This window comes from Alexandromys fortis, unplaced genomic scaffold (genome assembly GCF_014885135.2).
Source record: "Alexandromys fortis isolate MF-2015 unplaced genomic scaffold, M_Fortis_MF-2015_v1.1 scaffold_39, whole genome shotgun sequence".
Classification (NCBI taxonomy): domain Eukaryota; kingdom Metazoa; phylum Chordata; class Mammalia; order Rodentia; family Cricetidae; genus Alexandromys; species Alexandromys fortis.
The window spans coordinates 12,897,106-12,923,568 of NW_026067918.1; the positions used below are offsets into that span (position 1 = coordinate 12,897,106).

The window sequence follows — 26,463 nt, forward strand, 5'->3', positions numbered from 1 at the left end:
AGACAGAGGCAAGCAAGGCCTGAGCCTCATCCCATGGACCCCAGGGGCACCCTCACTGAAAGCTCAAACCCCAGCCAGATGTGCTGGCACAACCCAGGTGCAACACAAGCCTGGAGTGGGGAGGTAATGTGTGCCCCGGGGCAGCGGGGCCCCCAGGGCATTGTCCCACTAGGAGTGACCTTCCCCTAGACGCTCTGACAAAGCCTGATTGAAGAGCGGCTCCTTTAAGGACTCAGCGCAGCAGCTCAGTGCCAGGAGGCACCCGGTGCGCCCCGGGGAACAGTGCTGCAGTCAGTGGTGGGGAGTGGGCGCTAGTGGCCACGGTGGGGGCGGGGTGCTCTGCTCTGGATGGGGTGTTCCTGGGACCCGGGACCTCGAAATGCAACTGCGAGTGGGCAAGCCGTGAAGTGTCGCGGCCCCCCAGCCTACCCGTGTTGAGAAACCAGATAGAAAGAAGCCTCTGGCCCAGAGCTGTAAACTCCAGGCAGCCACTGTCTTCCTCCCGCCCCAGCCCCCTCGCCGAAAAGCGCGAAGAGCCGACGTGGAAGAGAAAGATTAGATTTCGCTCCCTTCCCATCAATTTTCTGTTTAATGTCACCAGGCCCCATTGTGGGAGAGGGAAGCACGTCACCTAGGCCATAAATTTGTGGTTATGGTGCCTCTGGCCGCTTTCCTCTTCTCGGGGACAGGACTGAGCGGTGAGCAGGTGGGGACACCCGCGCCTGCCCGCTCCTTCTCCGGATGCGGGTCCCGGGCGGATGGCTCCACGAGATCCGAGAAGCGCTCCATCTCCGCAGCGGCACTTTCAAAGAGCTTTTGTTTCGGCCTCGGATGTAGAGGCTTTGAATTTTTACCAACCACCTCAGGAGGCTTTTTGTTTGTGTGCTTGCATCTAAAAATCTTGCTACTTAAAAACCCGGTGGGAAGACAACAACCCTGCCAACTCCCACCCCCACAATTGTGTCTGTGCTTCTAGTGTGCAGGGAAGCAGCAAGGGGCCTCATGTTGGATTCCCAGTACCAACCACACTGGGGGTGACACAGACCTCTGAACCCCGCATTTCAGTGTCTGCCCAAGTGGAATACGCTAGAAAGTGCATGGGGGAACGGGGGCGCTAGGCGATGGCCCTGGCCCTGAGGCGGGTTCCTCAGGTCAACCTGGATTCTGGTGAAGAGGTTATCCTGGTAGTTTACTTTGGGGGCCACTTGTGGTATTGTCCCATGGTAGTCTCCTGCCTCCACTGGCATTAATGTCTCAGAATTAGGGTGGAGTGTGTTTTTGCACGTTAGGAAAAAATGATCTACTGACTGATTTTTAATTTAATGGATCAACTGTCCTGTTAACAAAAGAGGCGGTGGCCATGCCACACTCCAGCCAGGAGCCAGCAGTCAGGGGGCCCAGCTGCCTCCAGGCTTGAGACAGATCCTGATGCTCAGAGGTAACTTGGAGGGAAATTTTTATTTGGCTTATATTTTAGGTAACCAGGCCAAGGGCTCAAATCTCCCCAGAAATCAGGGAGAAGGTGCACAGTGTGTCTTATAGTACTGGTGGTGGGGTCTTCTGCCAGGTGTCAAGTCCCAGGCCCAAAGAGGGAATCACCACCAGACAACTGGGGGTAGAGAGAGAGGCAAGAGCGCTAGAACAACAGGAGAGCCTCATGGCTGTGGGTTCTCCCAACGGGTCCCCTTTGTGGGGCAGAAATGGCGGTGGGGAAGTCAGTTAAAGTTGGGCTTTCACAGTAATGGGAACTTGAAAGGAAGCGAGTAGAGGGCCTGTTGAAGGAACAGGGTAGTGAGGAGGGCCTGGGGGCTGTGACTCCTGCAAACCCTGGGTCCGAGGAGTCCCTGACACTTGGCCTGCATGTGTTTCCTAGGGCCTAGAAGAGGTCCGAGCTTCCTCTGGTTTCCCTGTCCCTGTGAGCCCAGGCAGCGGAAATTTAGCTCCGGAGAGGTGCTCCAGACATACCCTGCCGTTTGACCTGCGTGAACACATCTGCACACAGCTGAAGCCTGTAATCCTGTAGCCACTGTACCTCCTTCAAAGCCAGGCCTGGCGCAGCCAGCAGAGGAAGCAGGTGTCGGTCTGAGAGCCTGAAGCCGGCTTCACCTTGGGGGATATACCTGGAAGGAACACAAAGACTGACTGACCAGGCACTTGTCCCTAAGCAAGGTTGTTTCAGTCACTCAGCCATCCTGACCTATTATTGAGAATCTCTCCGATTATCCGGGCTTTCCCTCCTGGGCTATGGCGGCAGGGAGTGACCCTCACTGCCAAGACTGAGGGCTACTTGGGTCAACCTAACAGGAAAATCCATCACTTCTTATTTACCAGACCCCCAAAGATCTCCTCCCACGCCCCAAAGCCTGCCTGTTCCTCCAGAACCTTCGCAGGCTTAGCAGAAGCCACAGCCGGCCTTGGATGAAGAGACCTCTAATGGGAGGCCCAGGGTTCAGGCCTGGGGTGCGGGGCGTCCGCCCACCTTCCTCCGGTCCCTTCACTGCAGATATCACACTATCACCAGTGAAAGGGCCCAGAGAAGCAATAGATGCTTCTGCTCCTTATGAAAATCACTTTAATTTAACCCAGATGGGTCTCCTCACTGATAACCTCACGCAACGAGCCCTCTGAATTATGCTTTCCGTGTGAACACACTGGGTTATATTTAGCCACAAATTACGACTGTGTTTAACAAGCACCTTTCCTGTGCAGGGAGGGGGCTGGGCAGCCTCCTGACCCGGTTGGAGGAAATCAGCAACAACAGAATTTAAACCTCCCTGGGAGGAAGCTGCAGAGGCTGGAGAAGCTGTTTATCTGACTTCAGCATGGTCTGGGGCTTCTCTCTCCTGGCTTTTTAAAACTTAGGAGCAGGTCTTGATCTATCTATGGCCTTCAAGGGAAAACCTGTGCCTCCCACAGGGGTCCTTCCGGCTTGAGCCAGCTTCAATTTAGCGAAGTTCCTGGCTGGGCTTGGAGCGGTGTCAGGGAAATGCCTCAGGGTCGATGTTATCTGGGGGCACAGCCAGGCCTCCAGAGGTGTGCGGAGAACAGGGACACTCAGCAACAGGATCCTGCAAATCTTCCTTTTCGGCTTCTCTGTTTCGTTCCTTCTCCAGCTGGGAGGGGACAGGAGCTGGGTGTGTGTGTGGCTGGAATATCCCCCCCCCCAGGGCAGGGCAACACCTCTTGCTCCAGCTAAATAAATGGGCTGTTTGAAGTATCCTTTGGGGAAGAACGTTCATCTTGGGGTCGGGACACCCCAACTTGCTTCTCTCCTTCCAGTCAAGTCTGTGCACAAACCGTATGCCTCAAAGACAGAAGACCTAGCAAACAAGAGGCCACCCATACTCCCAGGCACAGAGCACCAGCAGGTACCTTTGGGTGACCCAGGTAGGATTCATGGTTAGGAACGTACTTGGCCACACTCAGACCTTCCTCTGCCGTATTCCTTCTAGTCAGACCTTGACATGGTAGAGGATCTTCATGGATCCAGGACCTCAGGAAGCTTTTACATTTGACCCCTTTGAGAAGAGTGTAAAACCCCAATGTTCTCAGCCATCCTTTCTATCCCTGATTCTAGATGGATGGAGTTTGACTGTCATCTCACTGAGAAACAGATGCTAGGACCCGCCCCCCGCCCCCAGTTCCATCCTTCTCTGGCCTGGTCCAACCTGCACGCTATTCCAAAACCCAGCTCCAGGTTCCCTCTCCCTCTGGGCCCCCTGACCCTCCAGACCAGGCTTCAGCCTTAGGCCTCGGGACCTGTCCCTTCCACTTCTGTGGGAAGAATTAAGAGTCAATTTTTTTTGTCGTCAAGAAATTGTTTCTAATTTGCCCTTTGACTAATGGCCCAGGGAACAATGGAAAGACACCCAACACACAATTACCCTGCATGCAGCTCCGCTGCTCTCCGGCCCAAGGACGCATTTATTTGGAGCAGCGACTAATTCACAATTTTATGTAACTCGAGATAAACCCCCACCCCCTTGTATTAAAAAGTGATTATTTATTCAATGAGTTCACACCGTAGATAGGCTCTGGGTCATTTGGGAGCTGGGAGGCCAAGCCTGCTTCCAGGCTCCAGCCTTGCAGGGGCAGTGGGGAACGCTGGAGGAGGGACCAGGGTTTGTGGGTACCGGGTTGCTACAGTCCAGTCCGGTTGGTTGTAACATGGAGAGCATGCACACGTGTGTGATGTGTGTCAGTGTGTGAGAACCACACTGTCCTTCTACATTACATTTATTTGTGTGTGTGTGTGTGTGTGTGTGTGTGTGTGCATGCTGCTGGCCTGCCTGCACCCATGGTGTGAGCATGAGGTCAGCAAAAAAAAACAAAAACAAAACCAAAAAAACCCCAAAACCCTACAGGAGTCAGCTCTCTCCTTCTACCACGGGGTATCGGGCAACCCCCGGATCTAACTCAGGTGGTCAGGCTTGGCCAGTGCCTTAGCTTGCTGAGCCACCCTGCCAGCTTGCTTTTCTGTGTGCACACAAATGTAGTGAGCGTGGTGTGAGACGCACATGGGTGCCAGGGCCCATTCTGTGGTATATCTGGACATGGATGGGAGCCCGCAGAACGTGCATGTAGACTGAGCACACGTTTAAAACTGCACTATTGCTTGATGTGTGAATGGCTGTGCCCAGTACCGGGACACGGCTGGCTATGTAGGGCACCCTAGCTTAGAGGAAACTATGGTGGGTATCAGCCAGGCTCTGGAGGTGGCCCAGGCATTCAGAGGCTATTGTGTCCTGGGTTGGCGACTGGGCATCTGTGGCTGCACAATTTTTTAAAACTTCAGGCGATTCCACAGATTCGTAGCCCTCAGTGCGGAGATCTCTGGGTTGTAATCCTGCCTCTCTTTCTAACCCTCCCCATTCCTCTGCCTCTAAAACAGCGTCCTCAACCCGTGGGTCACAACCCCTTTGGCAAACCTCTAACTCCAAAAACATTTACATTACGATTCATGAAAGTAGCAAAACTACAGTGACGAAGTAGCAACGATAATCATTTTATCGTTATACATGAATTGTGTATTATAGGGCGGCAGCATTAGGAAGGTTGAGAACCACTGCTCTAGATGGACCCCGATCCTCACGCCATGTTCTTCTAAAATTAAAAACACTTGTTAGTTTCGGACAGCAGGAAGTCAAGTAGGAAAACCAGGATGGTTTGCTCTGAGCAGATAGCGAACCCAGCCAAACATGCCCGGGCCCGCCCGGGAGGCCGAGCCCTGCGAGAGGAACACGGGAGCTTATTTAGGTCTTGTGGAACTGCCGGGGGCTGTGCGCCCGCGCTGGGCAGCTGCCAGCTGCTGGCGGCATCCAGAGGCGCATCGGCAGCTATTCGCTGTAACAATTATTTTGAAACAGTGTTGAGAGGAGGAGGAAAAAGGGCCACCACACTTAAGTGAACGCTGGGGTTAGAAAGGACACAGAGGTGGGAGCAAGACAGCTAGGAGCCGAGGCCTTTCACACCCGGGGAGGCTCTCAAGGAAGCCACACAGAAGGGGGGGGGGAGCACGTGAGGGTGTTGGAGACAAATCCTCATGCCTGACTTTTAGGGATCCGGAGATTAGGGATCCCCAAGATTCTAAAGCGGCTTGCGGAGGAAAAGAAGCCACATGCTTCCATGTCTAGAATTTCTGGAATACGGCTGGATTACCGGTGTGCCCATCTGCCAGTCTCCACCCGCCGAGGAAGGGGGGTAGATCCGAGGCTCAGGGATCTTTCCGGTCCGGCCAGGGCGACCCGGCTGTGCGTAGTGGGAGGGTGGGGTGCGGAGCTAGCTGGGCGCGCCCCTCCCCCACGCCGGCCTACCGGGTACCCGCCCCCCCCCCCCCCCCGAGCTGGCAGCGGCCCGGAGGCTCACCATGCGGTTATCGCTACAGGATCCAATTTTTTTTTAGACTTTTCTTCTTTGGGGGGGATGGGGCGACGGAGACTACTTTCAATAGGGTGATAGTTAGATAGATATAAAGACTCCTGGATCAGAAAACAAGATGAGGTAAGGAAAATGAGGAACTCGAGATTCCAAACCTCGCAGATAATCTAGGGCTTGGATAAGGGATGCCCGCACCGACCGGGAGGGAACAGGGATGGCCGCAGCGGTTTCTCCCGAGCCGGGAAGCTGCTCCGCCTGCGTGCGAAGCGGGAAACGGCTGCTCGCCGCCGCTGCCGAGTGGGACTGGAGCAACGAAGCTCACCTCAAGCCCGGCCAGACCTGTGCTCGCCGTCGGGTCACCGCCGCGCCACCGCGAGCTGGCGTCCGCACCCATCCCGCCCAGGCCGGCCTGATTCAATCGCACCGTGCACAGCCGCGCGCGAACCGGATCTCCAGGAGCTGCGCCTCCCCGCAGCCCGTGCTCCCCGGCGCGCCGCACGGCCACCGCGCTGGCCAATCCTGCAGCCAGGCTCGCGCGCCCCGTCCGGCGCCCCGGCGCAGCCCGCGGAGACCCGGGCTTACCTGCAGCGGGCGGGCGCCGGCCGAGCCCCCGTCCCGAACAGGCGGGAAATCCCGGAGTCCCCGCCCGCCGCCCCCACCCCAGGTCAGCTCGGCCCGCAGGGGGCCAGGCCGGCCCGGCGGTGCGCCCGCTTCCCCTTTCTCTTCTGCTGCCTTTGATCCCCGGGCTCTCCGTCGCACCTCGGCTCTGGAGCCGCCGCCTGGGTCGGCCCGCGGGGATCCTGGAAACGGTCCCCGGTTTATCTCCTTTCATCAAGCGGCCTTGGGCAGCCTTGAAACCTCGGAGCCAGTAATTGCTTTTTTCAGAAGGCCCTGTGCGGACTGGATAACAGCCAATCAGCGCCTTGTTTACACTTGGTGATGGACAGCCCGTTGGCACAGTGCCAACCAATCGTGGCGGTTCCGCAGAAGCGAGGGAGGCGGGGAAAAAGTGGCGGCCACAGCGCTCGGGTTTAACTCCTTTGTGCCCGCGCCGGAAAGAGACTGGAAAAATTCAAAGGAGTCTGGCTGTGTCGCTTGGCATCTACTTAAATACCCTCCCCCCAACACACACGGAAAAAGAGGAGCAGAATTATGTACTCATCGCCACTAAGACATCACCTCTGCTTCCTGAAAATAAATAACATTTGGGTAGGCAACCAAATTCTAACCGGAATATTTGCTTGCAGAATATTTAAAAAGGTGGTTTGGTTCAGATTATGATAAAGAGAATTGTTTGGAGGCTGTTTTCCTTTGTAGTGCGAAAATGGAAGGACAGAAGGTAAGAAATGCTAAGCACGGTTTTCACACCATGACAACCACCCCTAAAATTACCAAATGAAGATATTTTTAAAATCTAGGAGCTGATGAAAAAAGTAAATCCTTATCTTAGCAACGGGAGCCTCGATTTTCATTTCGATTGTTGCTGCGCTGCAGAGAGTGTGGCAGAGGGAGATAAAACCGAGAGCGGACAGATAGAAAGGTTCATCTCGCTGCCTCTCGGGCAGACGGAGGAAGGGCCAGGCGAGCATTTACGGAGTCAGTGTGGCCACGCCTCAGACCCAAGTGCTTTCTCCGGCTCGGGTCCGAGTGAGTGGCGGCCTGCGGGTGGAGGGACAGCAAGGCAATCCGGCCTCTGCGCTTGGAAGTTGGGCCTTCTTGCACCCAGGTTCCGCCACCTGCCAGACGGACGCCAGGAGTGGACAGGGCATCTGGACGGCGCGAGGCTGTTTCTTTTTATTCTGCGCGAAGACAAACAAACAAACAAAACCCCACACTTTAGGCCTGACAAATTAAGGAAAAACAAATCCCCAGGTCCCCCACCCCCCGGACGTGGACACGCGCTCTCACACGCCGGTGCTCCTCTCCCGCCCTGCGCCACCACATTCCCATTCAGCAGCAATGATCTGCGCAGAGGAGCTGCGCAGTCGCTGGGCTTGAATTAGGCGCCATCAGGCTCGGTAGTAGCCCTGCTGCTCCCTGATTGGCAGCTCCCTGGCCCGGCGCCAGCCTATTGGGAGGCCTGTTTACGCCGAATGAGTGGCACGAGCTCAGGGCCGTGGAGGGCCGCGCGGCCAATCAGCGCGCGGACTGCTCCGGGTTGAGTGGCACGAGCTTATTAGTATGCAGGGCCCGTGGCTCGCCGCGCCGGGCTGCAGGTTTGAGAGCCGCTCTGGATGGGCTCGCTAGAGTCGTTGTTGTGGAAGCCGTGCATTCACAGTGCAACAGTCAGCACATTGAAAATACCAATAGGAATACAAACCAAAGTCACATTTACTGATTTAATTGTATTGCATTCAATTGTATCCAGGAAACAGCCTCCAGTAAGTAACTGAAATTGCTTTCATTTTTTTAAATTTTTTTTGTATTTTTGTTATTTTATTATTTTATTTTGGCTTTTGGGGATTTACATTTTTTAAGCAAAAGAAATTCAGGATTGTGGCGTTAAGAAATAATAGATCTTCCCTTTTAAAATCCGTTATGATGTTGAAAGGCTTTTAGAAAAAAAGATGTACTATATATGTGAGTACGATAATTTTTCTCTGAAAAATTTTATCGATCGGCTTAAAATTCCCCCCGTAATGCGTCCTTGCTTTGCTCTGAGCGCTTGTTGTCTCGATCGACACCCTGCATTAAAAATAAATTATCGAGACAGGACAGAGACCGCCACGCTTCGTTCAGCAAAAGCCCCGCGGGTAGCCCCGAGTGGGCAGTCAGAGCCCAGCTTTGGAGAAACCTTGAGCGAACCCCAATTATTTGCTCCCCCATCCTACTCCCCTCCCCCAGCAGTCTTGAATGGGCCCCGCCCGGTCGCTCCCAGGCGCGGGGAACGGTCGGTTCTGGCTGGCCACGGCCGCTTCTTCTGGGCCTCGTGAAGGGACAGGGGATTGGAGCGGGTACTAGCAGGTTTTCAGGTTTCGCTCCCCACAGACTTAATTCTTTTTTTATCTTTTCTTTTTTTTTTCTGGAGGAGTGGGGGTGGAGGAGGGGGGCCGATAGTGGGGCGTTTTCATGCGGTGCGTCCTGGGCAGCACGCGGGCTCAAGGCCACGACCCGAGTGGCGTGGTCCGGGGACGGGTCCATCTCCTAGAGCCGGGGTCTCGCACCACCCAGTTCTCTTTCCTCTCCGGGATTGGGGGGGGCGGCTTTCGCAGGGAGCGGGTTGTGCAGCGACGCCGGAGCCACTCGCGTCCGGTGCGCTCCTGGCTGCGGCCTGGCCTCGCAGGCCCCTTTGAGCCCACCCGCGCGGGAGACTCGGCAGGAGGTAGCCCACGGACCCCAGAGCTTGGCCTCCACGGGAGGACAAAGGCGGCTCAGACTAGGCTTTTAGATGCAAAATTTGAAAACAAAGCAAACCTCGAGAAGCCGGGGGGTACCAGTGCTGGCCAAGCCCCTGGAGGAACCGCGGCTCTGTGGGGGGGTCACGCCCAGCCACCCGGGGGAGGTTTTTCTGGGGTTCGGGTGCTTTAGACGCATTCTTCTCGACGACTCTCCGGCCGCGCGGGACTCTCGGCCACTTTCTGTTTCCTCTTATCCAACCTTACCCGGGGTCCATTGCGGTGTCCGGCCCTGAGACTGGGCGCGTGGAGACCTCGGAGCCTCGGGACTCGCGAATTGCTGCATCGCAGCTCCGGGCCTCGGCCCTCGCACTGTGGCCCCGGTGGCTGCCCCTCCTCGTCCCGTTACCGAGCCGCTGGCTTCCCCAGGCCCAGGGCGCGAGCAGCCCAGGGCGGCGCGGCAGTTCTCGAGCAGAACAGAACACAAAGAAAAGTCCCCTCCAGTCCGTCCAGAAGCGCAGCGGCGGGTCCTGGCGACATAATCCAGCCCTTGTTGGCGCAGAAAGTCTAGCGGGCTGGTGAGAAAGGCACCAGCGAGCCAGCGATCGGCCCGCAGGGGGTGGAGAGTAAAGCCGCTCCAGCGTGAGCTCAAAGCCCGCGTCCCGAGAATCGCTTGCAGCCCCCACTTTTCGCTCCTACTTTGAAATGTCTTACTGGGGGTGGGGGCCCAGAACAAAAGCCCAGCGCACACGACTCCCCGGAGGCCGTCGTGAAGCCTTGTACCGCGCTCGCAGCCTCCGACCCCACTCCGGCCCTCGGCGCCTTTGAAGCGGCAGGTTCCTGACCTCCCTCCCCTTCCTTCTTTCCCTTTGTCCTCCTCTGCGCCCTCCCGGGTTCGAGAGGCGCCGGCCTGGGTAGGGGCGCGCAAGTCCCTCACCGGCCCTGGGTAGCCCCTCCCCTGACCCCGGCGCCAGCTTAGAGCCTCGGCCTTGCCTGCGCCTTCCGCACCCTGGCGATCGCTGAGCAGGCCGGCGCGGTGGAGAGGAGAGTTTATTTGTTGGACCCGGGGAGAGTGAAACTCCCCAGAGGGAAGAGAGCCCCAAACCCCTTTGTATGCAGTTTGAGCACAAAGGGAAGTCTTTGTGTAGTGTCGTTTATTTACCATGCAAAATTCTCCGAATAAATATTAAAAAAAGCTTATCACCTGAGCAAATATGTATTCACTTAATACATTATGTTTTCGGTTATAGATTAAATCAGACACAAAATAGTGTGCAAATAAGACAATGTAGAACCCAGAGCATAAAATATAGCAATTTAAATGGTATTTACGAAATACAAAACATCTTAATCGCTTTGTTGTCACGGTGGGATGGCTTAAAAAAAGATTTTGATTTTCTGTAAAGTTCACAATTACGAATACCTCCCTTCTGCTGGAGCTGAGGTCAAGCATTAAAACAATGCGTATTTGGAAATAAGGAAAGAAGTCTTCGAAATGGAGGAGGGCCGAGGGACTTTGGTCGCACGTGCATGGTGGTGTACAGTTTATACCGTTTGCTCGGTTGCTCCTCTCAAGAGTTTGAAATTGCCTGCGATTTCGCCCTGGAGTAGACATTTCACAATGGGAGGGGTAGAAGAAAAGGGAGAGGAGGATCATTTTAAGTCGGCCTTGCCAGAGGTGGGGAGGGAAGACGGAGGACCAGGGTCTGCTGGGACCCAGACCCAGGAGAAAGCTGCGCCTTGCTTGGTCTCTGCTCCTTCCCCGCAGGGTCGACCAGGGTGCCATGCAGAGACCAACCTTGGTTAGGTGATCCAGGGCAGGCGCTGAATGGAGAAACGTCGTGGCCGATTTGGGAGGCCGAGAGAAAACAATTTCTGACTCTCTGAGCCCCCTCCCCCAAAAGCCCCAATCCGCAGAGGAAGATCCTGGGCGAATTTGGTTGGGGGGCGGGGTGATTGTTCCAGCCTCACCAGGAAGCTCCCGGCTCGGGGACAGCAGGCCAGGCACTGCGGCGTAGCGGCCCAGGTGATGCCAGTGGCGGTCGAGGGGCGCCCGGGGTTCCGGGACGCCAGTCTGGGGTTGTGGCACAATGCTGAAGGGTGGGGGCCGGTCCCGCTGGGGCTGAGTCGGGGGACGACATTCAAAAGAATGGACTGAAAGACGCATGGGGGGGATGGGAGAGAGGAGAAAAGGAAGGTTATTTAAAAAAAAAAAACTCTTGAGTTACAATCAATAAAATTACTCGCTTAATTAGCATGGTTATTCGGTTAAGCGGAATGCAGTAAAAGCTGGACCTCAGAAAGACCGGGGTGGGGGGGGGGAGCGTGGACCCCGGGCTTTTTCCTCCGAGACACCTTTGGGCAGCGGGGGAGGGGAGAGGGTGTGTGTGAATGTGTGTGTGTGCGCGCGCGTGCGAGTGTGCGTGATGGCTTCGCAGATTTGGGTTTTTATCACCCAGCGGAGCCAGCAGCCTCTTCGCTACGGCGCCTTCGCCGCAGGGACTCTCAGGGACCAGAAAGGGAAGCTGCGCGCAACGCGGTCGGGTTGCCTCTGGCTCTGGCAGGCCAAGCGTGGCTCGGACGGTGCGTGTGTGCTCGCGGACTCGCGTGCAGGGCGGCTCCAGTGACCCGGCGTGTTAGCGTGTGCAGTAGGGAGTCCTCCGAGCACTCCCGGCCCCGCTGTCCGGTCAGGATGCCTCTCCGGTTGGCGCGCAAGGAGGGGGCTGGTGGCGGGAGGGGCGGGGACCCTCGGGAGAGAGGAACCCCCGAGTCACCAATCTCTTCTGCTTGCCTCCGCAGACCATGGACCTGCACGGCGGCCGCCGGCTCGGAGCGCGGCCGCCCGCCGAGAAGCCGAGTCCGCCGGTGTGCTGACCGGCTCCGCTGCCTGTGCCGCCGGTGACCCCAGACGCCGTCTCCTGCGCGCCACCCGCGCTCCGCCTGCACTCCGAGCCGCCCCCAGGCCCCGGCCGCGCTGCTTGCTGGAGGCGGCGGCGGGCCGGGGCCGGGGCCCGGTATGGATGGCCGAGACTTCGCGCCGCCGCCGCATCTGCTGTCGGAGCGCGGGAGCCTGGGCCACCGCAGCGCCGCCGCCGCCGCGCGCCTCGCCCCCGCCGGCCCCGCAGCGCAGCCGGCCGCGCATTTCCAGCCCGGAAAGTACTTCCCGTCGCCGCTGCCGATGGCTTCGCACACAGGTCAGTGCCCAGCCGGGGCGGGTGCGGTGCACAGGCCCCGCCGCAGCTGGCAACGGTGGCCAGTGCATGGAGCGCTGGCCGCTCCGCTCCTCGGAGCAGTTCTCGGAGCTTTGGTTTCATTTCCCTTCGCAGCGCCTAGCGGGCCATGCATCCTGCCAGCCCATGGGCTTGCGCCGTTTCCAGCAGCCTTTCCCCGACTACTCTGGGTCTCGCAGGGCAGCCCGAGAGTAGGCAACAAGCACAAGCCTTCTACTCCTAGCCACCCTCCCCCACCCCTTCCTGCAGAAGTAAATTCTTGCGGAAGCCTCTTTTCTGCATTCTGCATTCACCTCGTTAAGACATTCTGCGTCTGAGACACCGTGGCGCTTTCTGCCGGGGACAGAACGACTGTGTGGCTGGGGGAGGGGGCCAGGGCGCGCCCGGCCAGCGGATTAGAGTGGTGTGCGCCCCGGGAGCGCTAATGGGAACTGCTAGTGTAAGACGAGAAAATCCTGTTTCTATATAAAGCCTCGAAGTGTCAGGGCGAGAATGGGTTTGCAGGGGATGCATGCGCTTTAACAAGTGCCTCTGGTATCCTGCTAACGCCGGACTAAGCGTGGCCTGAATGCGGACCGCGCATCCCGCACCGCGGAACTCAGAAAGAGGCGCCTCGCTCGGGATTTCGGTGCAGGCGAGTCTGCGCGCTTTGGCTTCAAGAGGAGAGACCCTGAGTTGTCCCGCGCAGCCCCGGCACGCGCCCGCGTTGCAGTCCCCTTGTGTTCCCCTCGCCAGGGTCTGTTCTTAGTAGCGCTGACCCAGTCTCTTGGAGCGGAGCCGTAGCTGGCGGGGTAGTCACTGACCAGCGTGGGTGGAGTTGGGGCAGCCCGAGGAACTGCTCGTGGACCTGCTTGGTCACCCTGGCAGATCGGCTTGCTTTTGTTTACAGTTTACTCTAAACATCAGAAATATTATTTGCTGCTTTTATTTTTCAGTTTGGCAGTAGCAGTTATTATTATTAGCTTGATGAACCATGAATACTAATAAAATTATATCTGCTTTAATGGGATTACAATTAGTGTGTGGATTAAAACGGATGGCAAGAACGGGGCTAGAAGGGAAAATGTTGGAAGGAAAGGCAGTCAAAAAGAAAAAATGCATTTACTCAAAAAAAACTGAAACAAACTTGAAATTGCTTAATTACTAGAGGGCCTCCTGCTTTTACAGCACGCGGTTGTTCTGAGTGAGCAGCCCTGGGCTAGAGTGGCCAGCCTCCTGCGGCGTTAGCCGCACACCGCCTGCTCCCCTTTACTGCGGGAGCTCAAGGAGGCTGTGCTCCTTCTCTGTAGACCGCTTTCCTTCTCCCTTCTCCGAATTTTTTTACTCTTCTAGATTTATAACTGGGAAGAGAAAGGAGAGTATTTGACTGAGCAATTGGTGATTTTAAAATATCTTTCGCCTTTTGCCGATAGCCCTGTGTTCATTGTCTGTTCCTGCCACTGCCCTGAGACGCTGCCCACTCTTCTCATGGCCACTGGGGAGCGGAGGGAGGGCTTTGACGTGGTGGTAGCTGCAGCGGGGACAAGTGCCCAGCTTCCCTTCCAGCCTCAGCTCCTGACTGGGCAGGCCAGTCAGCAGGATTGGAGAAGAGAGGGGATGCCTCTGCCTTCGTCCCCCAGTGTGCATTGCCCTCCAGGTTGGTAGGTCACAGTGTTGCAGAGAGCAGGTTTCCACAGTAGTGCCCAGGCTGGCTGGGACTGTGCCCCCTGGGGCAGCCAGGCCAAGCCCAGTTCCCCATCAGTTCAGGTCACTGCTGCCTCCTGACCCTGCTTGCCCAGCCAGCTCTTGGTCAGCGGCCATTTCCTTCTTCTTGCCCCTGTTTCCAGATCTAGGTAGTACCCAGTCAGGTGGGAATGTGGCGAGGTGGCCTGGACCTTTGTCTTGCTCATGCTAACTTGGACCACGTGGTTCTTGGACTGCAGGCCACTGAGCTGTGAGAAACTGCACCAGGTCCTAGTCTGTGACCCCACACCCTTCCTGCTTCCTCATACACTGGGGGCCCTAGAGGGCTCCCTCTTTTCGTGCTGGAGGGCCCCGTGTCTTCTGCTTCTGAAGGCCCAGTTTCCATCCCCTTGGGGACCAGAGGAACCTATTGTGTTTGGAGATCCTGGACTTGGTTGTGTGGGGCTGGAAGCCTTTTGCAATTGCTAAGAGCCAGGATAGCCAGGATTTCGTATTCGTTTTTAGAATCTCACTGCGTGTATTTTTAAGACAGGAGGAGTTATTCTTGAGATCCCTGTACTTTAGTTTGTGGGTCCTCATTTAGAGAGAAAAAGATGGGGTGAAGAAGTTAAAGAATTTGTCTTTGGATCTTGTGTGTGGATCCTGTGTGCAGATTCCCAAATGGCCACCTTCTTGTAGTCTCCCCTCTCTGTGGATGGATGGCCTTGGCCCAGGGGCCAAGGCTGAAGTAGTAGTCCAGCCTGCCCCTCCCTGCCCCAGCTGCCGAGCTGAAAGCAAAATTGCTGGGGAAGATTCTTCCCCGTGTCTGCGTAGGATGCAGACATCCAGGCTGCAGCCCCCGTTTCCCCGGGAAAGCGTCCTGGTGTGTGTTCACCCCACCTGCCTGGTCAGACCACCGCTCAGAGTCCCTCCACTGCTGCCCTGCTTCATTCCCACCTGGTGCTTCCACGGTGTCCACTTGCGGGACCCTAAAGGGGGGGTGCTGGGCTCCCAGGCCTCTCCCATTGTTTCCCAAAAATGAAAGTGCGGGTGGCTTTCTGTCCGAGCGGTAGGGTTTATGGTAAAGTGCTGTTCCCTTAACCTTGTCACGGAGAGGCACAATTAAAATGTTTGGAACCATTATTTTCAGTGTTAGATTTTAATACAGATGGTCCGGAGGCAAAACTGTGAAATCTCGGGATGGGGGAACGCACAGAAAAGGAAAATCAACTCGAACTAACCTAGGTTTTCTCCTCTATCTTACTGCCTGGAGTTGCGGGGGGGGGGGGGGGGGGGGGGGGGGGGGGGGGGATCTCTCCTCTTCCCGGGAACCGGTTTAATCAGGAGGTAGCTGCCCCAGGGAGAAACTTGGGAGCTGTGTGCTCGCCCGCCCCTCCCCCCTCTTCCGGCTGGGTCAGCTCCTGTCCTGTGCTCCTAGAGGTCCCCCCCAAGGTTGGGGCTCCACCAAGGGGCTGGTTCACTTCTTGGTGTGAATCTCCTTTTGGACTCTTCTCCACCCCTTTTGGCTTTGGGACGTGATTTAACTTGGCCTGTGCAGCCATGTGTCTTGGCTGCGGCTTGGGGGTGGGGGTGGGGGATCGGGGCAGGCCGTTTCTGGAGTAAGATGCCAACCTACTTCCTGTTAAAGGCACTTTGGATGACCAGTCGTCTCTAATGTAAAATCATGAAATAATCACCCAAACTCCACCTAGCCCTATAGATTAAAAAAACATATACATATTCTGGTGAGAAAAGACCCCATCGAGAGTGTCCCTCCCATCACGTGGGTTGTGTGTGTGTGTGTGTAAGAAAAAAAATACATTTTCGTAAATACCTCATTAGCTGCACCGTGCGAGAGTGTCTCTGCAGCAGTTACCAACATTAAGTAGGTGTGAAAGAGTTACTTTCCGAGCTTCTACCCATCCCGCTCCGTAGTGACAGAGCTAGACATCAAAGCTGCCGCCGTGCCCAACAGAGCCACAGGGATCCGGGAATCTGGCGGCTGCGTAGACTGGGGTGCCTGTGGCAGCCGCGCCCGCTCCACCGAAGCTGTTTTGGAAAGTGGGTTTTTCCTCAGTGGGGCCCGTGCAGCCACCGAGTCTGATTATTCCTGTAGGGGGACGCTGAGTGCTCCTTTGAAATATCCAGGTCACGTGAGCAGTAAGGCGAATTGGTGGCCGAGGCAGGAGTGGCACAGAGAGCACATCTCCCCCGGAAAACACCGCACCCCCAAACACTCCCCAGTTATTCTTAGAAATCTCCCTCGGCTCCCTGTGAGACAGGGTTCAACAGCCTGCACAGACAGGACAAAAACGCATAGGAGGTTGTTAGAATAACATGGATGAAGCTAAAAATACCCCTCAGAAACACACATAAAAAAGCCAAATCCAACAACAGAACGAGCTAAAAATATTCCAGGCTTTGGCAAAGAGCACAGAGTTAAATAAATTATACAAGAGCCATTCATGGGAGCAAGTTGACTTTCTCTCTTACGGGAACTCGGTTCAAGCTAATAAAAATAATAATTTACTAGCCACTGAGCTTCGCGTGAGTTTAAATTTAATTGGTGGGGCTTCTGGCGTTTGTCACTTCTTGGCGATTAGTGGGCTTGCCCTGGCCTGGGGCAGGGGGAGGGTGTGCCGAGGCCATGGTCCCAGGCACGGGGGCTCTGGAGAGCAGAACCCAGTGCTAATACACGGGGCCCGAGGAGGCAGGAGGCTGCTTGGGATTGTTTCTTCCAGGAAGGCAGAGAAGGAACAAGCAAAGCTTGGCTATTTTAATTTGATAAATGATTGTACACCTTTAAGAGTGTGTTTTAACAATCAAGATACACTCCAGCAAGTTGATAGGATGTTCGCTGTCAACTTACATATGTCATCAGGGCAGGCTGTGAACATAAATAACATGGGAGCTTCAAGATGCTCACGGGCTCTGGGAGGGGAGCAGCAGGTCGCACCCCAACCCCTCAACCCCCCCACCCCCGCCCCGGGTCTGGAGGCCCTAGCCAGAGGAGGAAAGGGGTGTGGGAAATGAAGGCTTCTTCCTACTTGTGAGATTCAGTTGGGATCCTCCTCTCTGAGGAGGTCTCCCCTGCCAAAATAAAAGGACCAGGGTTTCTTGTTCAAGAAAAAACATGCGGAGTTAAGCGCGGATTTTTAGGGAATCTGTTTCCCTGGCATTTTAAACTTCCACTCTGAAGTTAGGGTCAGGGTGGCAGCTTGGCTCTCTTTTCTTCCCTAACTCCCCATCCTGCTTGACCCTCCTAGCTCCCCAAGGACTACATTTCCCAGAATGCTTTGGTTTCGCTTCCAACTCTGAGCTTGGGACCCTCAGGGTTCCAGTACTGGGAATTCCCAAGCACAGCCGATAAAAGTTCAAGCAGCACCACTGGGAATCACAACTTTCCAGCAGGGCAGCGGAAGGGAGCAATGGTGGTCACCCCGGTTCCTCCTTGCCCTTCTTCCTCTGGGGCCCCTGGAATGCAGCTGTGCTCTGAATACCCCACTGAAGTCCCACAGTGGGGTATGCTGCCCTATCCCCTGGATCCCGTGCAGCCGCCTTGATTGTAGAGGTCAAAGTCCCAGGGGTGTTCTTCCCTACCTCCTCACCCCTGCCCCAGCTCAGCCTGAGTCCTCCTTCAGAGTTACATCAGAGGGGCCTGGTGGCCCTGGCCAGGTCCTGGCATGGCTGGGAGGTCTCTGCCTAGGCCCTCCTTGAGGAAATGCCTTTCTGCATTATGGACCAGAATGATTCTGGAGCTTTCCCAAAAAAAACCCCCAGGACACAGCTGCCTCGGGCGCTTTGGCAGGTAGGCCCCTGGAGCTCTGTCCAGAGGTTCTCAAGTCCCTGCTCCTGCAGGGGAGGTGGCCTGCCCAGGAGGCAGGAGGCCGCCAGGGCCAGGTTGGGTGTGTGTATCTCCTTAGTCTGCAGACGAGCGAGCCGTGAATCAGCTTCAGAAGTCAAAGCACGTGCTCTGCCTCTTTGGCAAATTAGGGGACTCGCTCTGTCCCATGTCCAACCCCTTTGCCTGCCAGGGAACATCTCCCCTGGGGTTCCTGGTCCCCATTAACCTCTGGGACCTCATTCCCCTCCCCAACAGACATGGTGTAACAAGCAAGAAACAGAGTCCCAAGCACTGTGCAGCGCCTAGAAAATCACCTCGCAGGCCTGCTGTGCTGGGCAGGAGCAAGGCCTCGAAGGGCCTCCGGCACGGGACGATGCTCCTCCTTGGCTCCGACGCCCTGCCCGCTGACGTTTTTATGGGATAATATACCGTTTAGATCACGCAGGCCTATTTGTCAGTGGGCTGCCCCTGTTTGTCGTAATATATAATATCACTGCCTCCTGTGGCCCAGTGAGCAGCTGCCACCACAGGCTTGGGGTGTGGGCTCAGGGGAGGGGTGGGTGGGTGCCGAATGAGGGGGCGCCTGGGCCCTGGTTACGAGATCAGCTCCGGGCTCACAGCAGACCTCAGGCTGGTGGAGGGGTGTCTAATGTCCACGCTTTTAGTCATCAAGCTGGTGTTTGTAGGTGGCGGCTGCAGCTGTCTTCATGGTTAGGTTCCAGATTCCGTGGGCCAGGAAGCATCTCTTTGATTCTGACCTGGGGGAGCGAACAGGTGGGTCAGCTCCTGTCCCCCCCCCCCATCGCCAACAAAGAGTCCAGTGTCTGGTCGGGAAGGCTTTTCGTCTGGCTTGGGGCACTGCTCCTTCTGGGTTATCGGTAGGCCGACCGCTGTGTGCCTGGAACTGGAAAGAAGAAGCAAGCAGAGCAGCCCACTCCTACCCTGGGGCAGGGACTGGGGGGCTGGAGAGGAGGATGGGTTTGCCTCCCATCAAGGCGTCTGAACAGCAGGTGGGGGTCTGCAAGGCAAAGGGTAGCCTCAGGGGGGCTGTGCTTTCTGGGGTGCCTTGCCCAAGGAGAAGAATCAGCTCTACTGAGTGAGAAATGAACCAGCTGGTTAGGTCGTCATGTAAGAATGGGGCTCTGCTGGGCTTTTCCCCACGCCTATTGCTACTGTGGTAGAATGGGGGGCCGCTTTCCGTGTCTTCCGCAAGGAGCTACAGACGAGGAGCCATGGACACCCATTCCTAGAGCCAGACTGGGTCCCTCTGGAAGCAGAGCAGGGCAGGGTGAGGAGGACCGCCCTGTGCGGGAAAGGGGTGGGCTGAGGTGAACACATGCAGATACCAGGGTAGGAAACCTAAAGAGTCTAAACTGGGGGAAGGGCACCGTGGTGAAGGAGCTACTCTTTAGGGTAGGTGTCCCTTGAGACCTGGCAGGTGTGCTCTCTCCCTGAAGCAAAAGCCCGAACTACACACCTGGGCATAGCGTTCTAGCTGCCACTGCCCTTGGCCCAGCCAGCAGCCAGTGGGTGAAGCACAGGTGACCCACCATGTGTACACGTGCCGGTTCACACCTGTGAAGCACACGTGACCCACCATGTGTACACGTGACGGTTCACACCTGTGAAGCACACTGACCCACCATGTGTGCGTGTGCCGGTTCACACCTGCTCACCGTTCTCACACTTGGGGGCAGGTCTCCCAGCCTGGATCCATGCTCACTTTTGTGCTGGTCCTCTTCCTCCAGGACGTCCTGTATCTCCTGCTCCATCCTTTGATCCCTGCCACTTAGTGAGGGAGCGGAACTCCGGGCACCATGACCCTCTGTGGCACCACCCAAGACCTCGTCTAAGCTAGCGAGTGCTGTGGGGCCCGTGTACCCTGTGCCCTGGAACCCTCTCTGGGTTCTGCCTGTACCTGGCCTTGCCCTCTTCACTCCTCTCAGAAAGGTGTTCCCATGTCAGATCCCTGGCCAGTTCCCCAGCATAGCCATCTACCCACCCCAAGTTTGAAGCCCTTGGGGCTTAGCTCTGCTGCCCCTCTCTCGAGTGATGCCTCTTCCGTGCCCCTCCAGGCCCCGGTTTCTCTCCTCTTCCCTGTTAGCCCTCATTGTCTCTGTGCTTGGCTGTACCTGGTACAGGAAGGACTCACACTCAGTCCGCCCTCACTCAGCTCCTTGCCCCATCCCTCTCCATGCAGACTGCTCTGTCCCTATGGTGAGCCGGCCCCTAGAGGACTCGTCCTTCTTGTCCTGTGCTACTGCCCCCCCCCCCCGGGCCCTGCCAGTTCTGTGCAGGGACTAGCTGCTCTGACCAACCAGTGCTACTGTGCACTGTATCACCCTAGACCATGAGGTCCCTTGTGGGAAACTTGCCTGGAAATCAGTCCCCTTTTTTGAGACTCCCCCCCCCCCCGAGACAGGGTTTCTCTGTGGCTTTAGAGCCTGTCCTGGAACTAGCTCTGTAGACCAGGCTGGTCTCGAACTCACAGAGATCCGCCTGCCTCTGCCTCCTGAGTGCTGGGATTAAAGGCTCCTTTTTGAGACTTTTTACAACCCTTCAGGTATCCTAAAAATAAACTTTTAATTTCTTTAAAGTAACCCTAAAATTAAAACTAAATTAAATTAGAATATATCTTAGGCTAACCCCAAAAAAGCCTTTATCACTTCTGAACATAAAGTAAACAGAAAAAAAAACTGTACACAGTATGGTTTGACCTTTATAACACATTGCAGATTTGTGGTAAAAGTAAAAACCCAGCATGGCCAGGTCCAGGGGGCCCTTCAATAGAAGATGGTCAGGGAATGCAGCTTCAGGTACAGAGTGGGAAGTCTTAGTCAAGCCATTGCCAATGCAAGATTTAGACTCCTTAGGATAGAATGCTCATTAAATCATTTAGCATGTGCTCCTTGCTTAATAATGTATATGCAGGTTGCAAGTCTAATTTTATACTTGATATCTGTTCCTAGTGTATGTAGTTTGTATTGGGTTTGAAACTCTTATTTAGACAAAAGGGGGAGGTGATGGGGAACCTCTGTCAGCCAGTGATCTTTAAGAGGTCAGACCAGGTTAGGTGTGACCTTTTGGGTACCCGGAGAAAACCGCTGGCCCGCCCAGCATTCTTTCACGCTCTTTCTGTGCTTCCTGCACTACACAGAACTTCTCGCTCCTGTTCCGTGAGTTCGCCCCTTATAATAAAAAATATGTGTAATTGATATATCTTGGAGTTAGCCTGGGATTCTTTTACCCACACCCTTCAGCAGAAAGGTAGGGGCTGCAAGGATGGTGGGGGGGACCGTGGGACCCTCCCTGGCCAGAATCTGTCTTCTGCAGAGAGGGTCTGACCCCTGTCCTGGCCCACCCTGCAGTGCCTCCTCCCTCTGCCTTCTTGGAGGTTCCCCGTGCGCTCCCGCCTTGCTGTGAACGCGCCTTTATATATCCATTAGTTCTTGCAGGATAGTTAACAAATGCATCAAATTATCTTCAGCGTCCACAGCTTCAGACAGCCAATGTTTATTATTTCGGGTTCCGTGGGTCAGGAATCTGGGGCATGGGGTGGACTGAACTGCAGGCATCTCACCAGTTTTCGTCCCTGGGGCCAGCAGGCATCCTTTAGCCTGGCAGCAGCTTTACTCAGAGCAAAGGAGAGGAAAGGGCAAGTGGGGTGGAACCCACAGTCTCTACGCGCTCCCTCGGAGCTGATGGCCTCTGGCTTCTATGGCGTTCTAGGCCTGCTCCACCTGAGGTCCCAATCACTTGTGTGTGTCCCGGGAGGGGACACCAAAGGGTACGTGCCAGAGCGCTGGAGGCTATCCTGGTAACCCCCACAGCTGTAACAGGCCCCCTGCACCCCGCCCTCCCTGGTCTTTGGATACTGGCTAGGGCTTGATTCCTTCAGATCCAAGCCTCATCCCCACTGGAGTCTCTTGTTCCTGTTTGTGTCCAGCTCAGCCCCTCGGTATCCGAAAGCTGACTCCACCATCCCTTGCCCTGCTTCTCTGTCCCAGCTTCTCCTTCAGATGCCCCCATCATGGCTGTAGACTCCACTGTGAGCTGTACCCGCTCTGCAGAGCCCCCTGGAATGTGTAAACCATCCCCTTTCCCAGTCAGAACATTGCTGTCTACCACAGACCCAGCAGCCTGAGCCCTGAGGAAAGCCTGCTCCTTCCCTAGGGGTTCCTGTGGGTTTGTGTGAGACAGGGCCGGAGCTGCGGGTCAGGGCGCGGGGGCTGTTCATGGCTTCCTCAGATTGCAGGCTGGGCTAAGGTGAGGGGAGATGACCCTGGAGCCACACGGTCTCTGCACGGCCCCACAGGTCTCCTTCTGTGGCCTGGAGAGCAACAGTTTGTGTCCTCTGACCTGGACAGTGTTTCCCCCAGCCTTCTGTTTGCCGGCTGGCACCCAGGTGGGGTCAGTGTGCTGGGACCACCTTGGTGCTTACCCATCCAGGCTCCAGCGAAGACCCTAACCAGACCCTACCTTAGTCCAGGCCCCACCTTCCTATAGGAGGCGGTTGATCCTGTGTCTGGTGCTAGAACAAGCTAATCTGAGCATCACTGTGCATCTACGTGTCAATCATGGTCAAGCGCGTCCTCCAAGGCTGTTGGGGAACACCTTCGAGAACCAAGCCTCCAAACTCTAAGCAGACAGGGTAAAAATCAGTTGGTGCCTTACCACCCCTGCCCTGAGATCAGGACCTGCCCAGCATAGTGGGGACTTCAGTGAGGTCATCCCCTTCCTTCCCGCCATATATGCACCAAGGAGGGAGTTCCTCCTGCTGTGACCCCTGACCCCATGACTTGTGTGACCTGTGGCCTAGTCTGCTTCAGTGAGTTAAGGGTGGGACCTGGCATCCAAGAATGGAAGTGTAGGTAAACGACCAACCTTTCTGCTGGATCTTCTCCTAATGGGGTCCATAGAGTCCCCCTTAGGCTGGCCTCCTCGGGTAACTGGCTCCATTCTGAGCCACTCTGTGCAGTGGGTATGACTTTTTCAGTCCCAGAAACTCCCTCACTCGGCTCACCAGAATCCTAAAAAGTCACCATATTTCTGCCTTGGGGTTGACGTTTGCTTTTTGCTCACAATGCCCTTAGGTCTAAAGCCGCGTCTCCTTTCCATGCTGAAGGGAGTGGGCATGGCCTGCCATAGCAGCACTGCTCGGGAAACATGCAGCAGAGAGGGAGAACCGGGTGAGGTTATGCCCCTCTCCTGTAGCTAGAAAGGCGGAAACAGGGCACAGCCTGAGTCTTGCGGTTCTTGGCGTCACTGTGTGGCCTTGGGCATCCTGATCTCTGTTTCCACATGGAAGCCACTACTGGACACCTCTGTGCCTCTGAACGGGGTTTGGACTTGCAGAGGAGACTCAGCGTCCTGGGGGCTGAGGAGTCCCCACCTCCGCTCAGCAGCTGGCACAGTGATGCAGTCTTGCTGAAAAGTGGCCCTCATTGCGCTCTGATTGGGTTTCCAGACCCCTCTGTGGCACTCTGAACCTGTTGAGGCTCAGAAGCCTTCAGGGCTTTCGGCTGCACAGCCCAGTCTCTCTCCTGCCGCTCCATGCTTTCTGGACTCTCCGTCCTTCCCTCCCTCTCCCACCCTGTCAGGTGTGGAAGTACCTGAGGCTGGGAGGTCTTCCCGGCAGCCAGGACCTACCTCTAGGAGAGAGCACTAGGGTTGAGTCGAGCAGTTACTTCCCTGTTTTCCATGTCCAGAATTCCTGCTCTCTGGAGTGTAAGGCAGCTAGCTGTGTTGTGTGCGTCTTTCCCAGACCTTTTCTTTTCTCTTTTTTTGTTTGTTTGTTTTGTTTCGAGATAGGGTTTCTCTGCGTAGTTTTGGAGCCTGTCCTGGAACTCGCTCTATAAACCAGACTGGCCTCAAACTCACAGAGATCTGCCTGCCTCTGCTTCCCGAATGCTAGTTTTAAAGGCATGCGCCACCACCGCCCAGCTTCCTCTTCCTTTCTTAGTCTAAGACTGGAGGTCTCTGCCCCAGGTTAGCCCAGGTGTGATGCCTGGCACCGGATCAAGTGTCACAAGAGACAGGTGCCAACTCAGCCCCTTGGACCTGCAGCAGAGGGTCCCCTGCTGTGCTGAGGAATTCCAGGGAGGAGCCTTGGCTGGGAAGTGGTCCCTGGGGATCTTCAGCCTTGAGAATTTGAGTTTGGGAGGGCCACCATTAGTTCCCTCTGGAAGAGAGCACAGGGTGAGTCTCAGAGTGGCTGGAGTCCGTCATACCTGAGACGGTTGTCTGGGAAGACAGTCTTCTGTCACTGGCAGCAGGGACCAAGGATGCCCATGGCCCCATAGCATCCTTGCAGAGAATACAGTGACCCTTGGGCCGCCAGGTTACTACAGCTATGCCAAGCCATGCTGGGATCCATGCCCTGGGTACCTTCCTTCCCAGGTATCAGGACAGCTGGTTCCTATGGCCAGCTGGAATTCTTCCAGCCCAGTGTGGCAGCTGACCCAGGGCCAGAGGCAATGGCTACCATGTATATGTCTGCTCTCCTGCCTACTTAAGCCCTTTGATACAGGCCAGTGTCTGCCCTGCCTACGTGTGAGGTACCCAGAGGTGTCCACCCCATGCGCCTGAGTCTTGCTAGGTGTTACAGCAGAGGTCCTCAGGTCCTCTAGGAAGTACAAGCTAGCCCAGACTCTCAACCTTATAGCTTGCCTTGGGGCACCATGGGAAGCTGCCTGAGGGACATGACTGGTACTTCCCAATTCTCAGACCACCAGTGTCGGCCAGGCAAGGAATCCTGCAATTCATTTCTGTGTGAAGGAGGCATGGGAGTTTGAGCTCAAGCAAGAAGTCAGTCTGTCCAATTCTGAGCGCCTTGTGCAGCAAAGAGGCCCAGGCTAAGAGAGCCTCAGCATGGATGCCTGCTGCTCAGGGCCAGGCCTGGGTGGATGACTGATGGGGTAGCCTCTGGGTGTGGGAGAGGGTGGGGGGAAGGAGGTACTGGGAATAGAGGGTACTGGCCCCAGGATCATCCAATGGCCCTTTGTCCCTGCAGTGCGGTGCATCTGGAGTTGTGGGTGTCCACAGAGTGCTAGGCCCCGGCCATAAGGACTGAGGGCTCGCACCTCCAGGCAACCGATGATATCGGTGAACACAGATGGAGCCACGGGAGTGGGGGTCACATGGAAGGATAGGAAGCTGTCTCTAGCAGCTGTAACCTCCGCCTTTCCCCACATCCTTAGCCTCTCGGGCTGTCCTGACCCTGGAATATCAGCTCCATGCAGTCCACGTCGTCCCTGTGGGTCTTGGATGGGGCAGAGGGGTCACATACAGAGTGCACTGGTCCACTCGTCAGTAGGGGAAACCCAGCCAGCCCGGTGAAGTCAGTCACCTAGAAAACGTGAGCATTTTCCTCGTGGAAGTTCATTCTGCCGGTCGCATGACCGGGGAGAGTCTGTGTCCCTGGTCAGGTGGCCTTTGTCCTCTGCCTGACGACAGTTGAAACAGGCTATGTTCAACAACGTCTTCATCCTCAAGGGTTACGGACGTGGGTGAGAGGCTAGGTACAGGAGAACAGGGTGGGTGCCCACAGCTGGATCGGAGCTTCCGGTATTGGTGGGGGCCACTGCTTCGCCAAGAAGAGACCCAAGCGTGTGTATGCATTTGTAGGTCCCTAAGAGTCTCTGTGTAAATGTGTTTATGTGAATGTACGCTGTGAACATGGCTGCATGTGTATGTATAGCTTTACATGTGAGCATGCATGGGTGTGAGGTTCTGTAAACTACACTGGGGTGGCCTTCCTTTATGTGGCTAGCCTATTTCAAGGCAGTGGGAAGGGAAGTGCCCGCTTTGGTGGCTGAAGCTGTCCAAGCCGGGGTGTGTGGCTCGCAGGAATGGTGCTGAGCAGTCCTGGTCACCTCCTCACAACCTTAAGGCTCATCTCGGCACCCTGAGGAGAATACTGGGCATCTGGGAGAGGTCCTGGATCCTTAGCTACCCAGGGAGGGAGGGGAGACAGAAGGGAAGGTGTGCCCCTTCCCCCTCCTGCAGCCCCACCCCCGCCCGCCTGTCCTGGGACACTGAATCACTCTGGGAAGAAGTCCAGCCCCCCCCCCCAGTGGGGAGCCTTGGCCACCCCGCCTCCTGTCCTAGCCAAAGGGCTAAATTTACTCTTTTAATAAGAACCAGACTTATATCCGATTTTCCTTTTCTTTTATTAGTTCTGGGCTGTAGGCTGGGCCTGTCCTTGTCATCATTGCCTCCCGGCCTTTTCCATGGTTGCCCAGTTGAGTGGCTCAGCAACCACAGCGCTTTCCTATTATGGCCTGAGAGTGGCTTCCTTTGGGACTTCCGGAAGGTTCTCTCGGACTGATTGAGGGGCTTCCCGGGTGAGGTGATTATTCCCAGGCCACCCCCATGTCCCCAGGATGGGCCAAGCCCAACGCCCACTGCTCAGCATTCTTGGCCTCCCCGTTAGCCCCCGCCCCAGGCTGTGGTTCCAGGACCTTCCACCAGGCCTCCTTCCTCCTCTTTTGTTCTCCTCGCTGGGCCTGTCTTA

General features: G+C 56.0%; 2 protein-coding genes across 8 annotated transcripts in view; one reads left to right on the forward strand and one right to left on the reverse strand.

Moving 5' to 3' along the window:
- Window positions 1-570: 570 nt before the first annotated feature.
- On the reverse strand, window positions 571-11,632 carry LOC126500385 (uncharacterized). Of its 3 annotated transcripts, XR_007591328.1 has the most exons (3): window positions 9,480-11,632; window positions 6,460-7,676; window positions 571-2,120 (listed from the first exon to the last, which is right to left on the reverse strand). XR_007591328.1 is itself a non-coding variant. In XM_050140221.1 (2 exons), exons 1-2 carry the CDS (start codon window positions 10,375-10,377, stop codon window positions 7,672-7,674), a joined length of 903 nt encoding a protein of 300 aa, XP_049996178.1. In that variant the 3' UTR covers window positions 571-7,671. The 3 variants fall into 3 exon arrangements, 1 of the variants encoding a protein (XP_049996178.1); XR_007591327.1 differs by having other exon boundaries at window positions 571-7,676; XM_050140221.1 differs by having other exon boundaries at window positions 571-7,676; window positions 9,480-10,377.
- Window positions 11,633-11,683: 51 nt separating this feature from the next.
- Window positions 11,684-26,463, forward strand: part of Bahcc1 (BAH domain and coiled-coil containing 1) — a 56,404-nt gene continuing 41,624 nt past the window's right edge. For 3 of the 5 annotated variants that reach the window (XM_050140217.1, XM_050140219.1, XM_050140218.1), the window contains exon 1: window positions 11,685-12,406. In XM_050140217.1, the coding sequence (XP_049996174.1) occupies window positions 12,229-12,406 (178 nt within the window). In that variant the 5' untranslated portion in view covers window positions 11,685-12,228. Of the gene's footprint in view, window positions 12,407-26,463 lie in introns of all 5 variants that reach the window. The other 2 variants (XM_050140216.1, XM_050140215.1) reach the window with 2 other exon arrangements.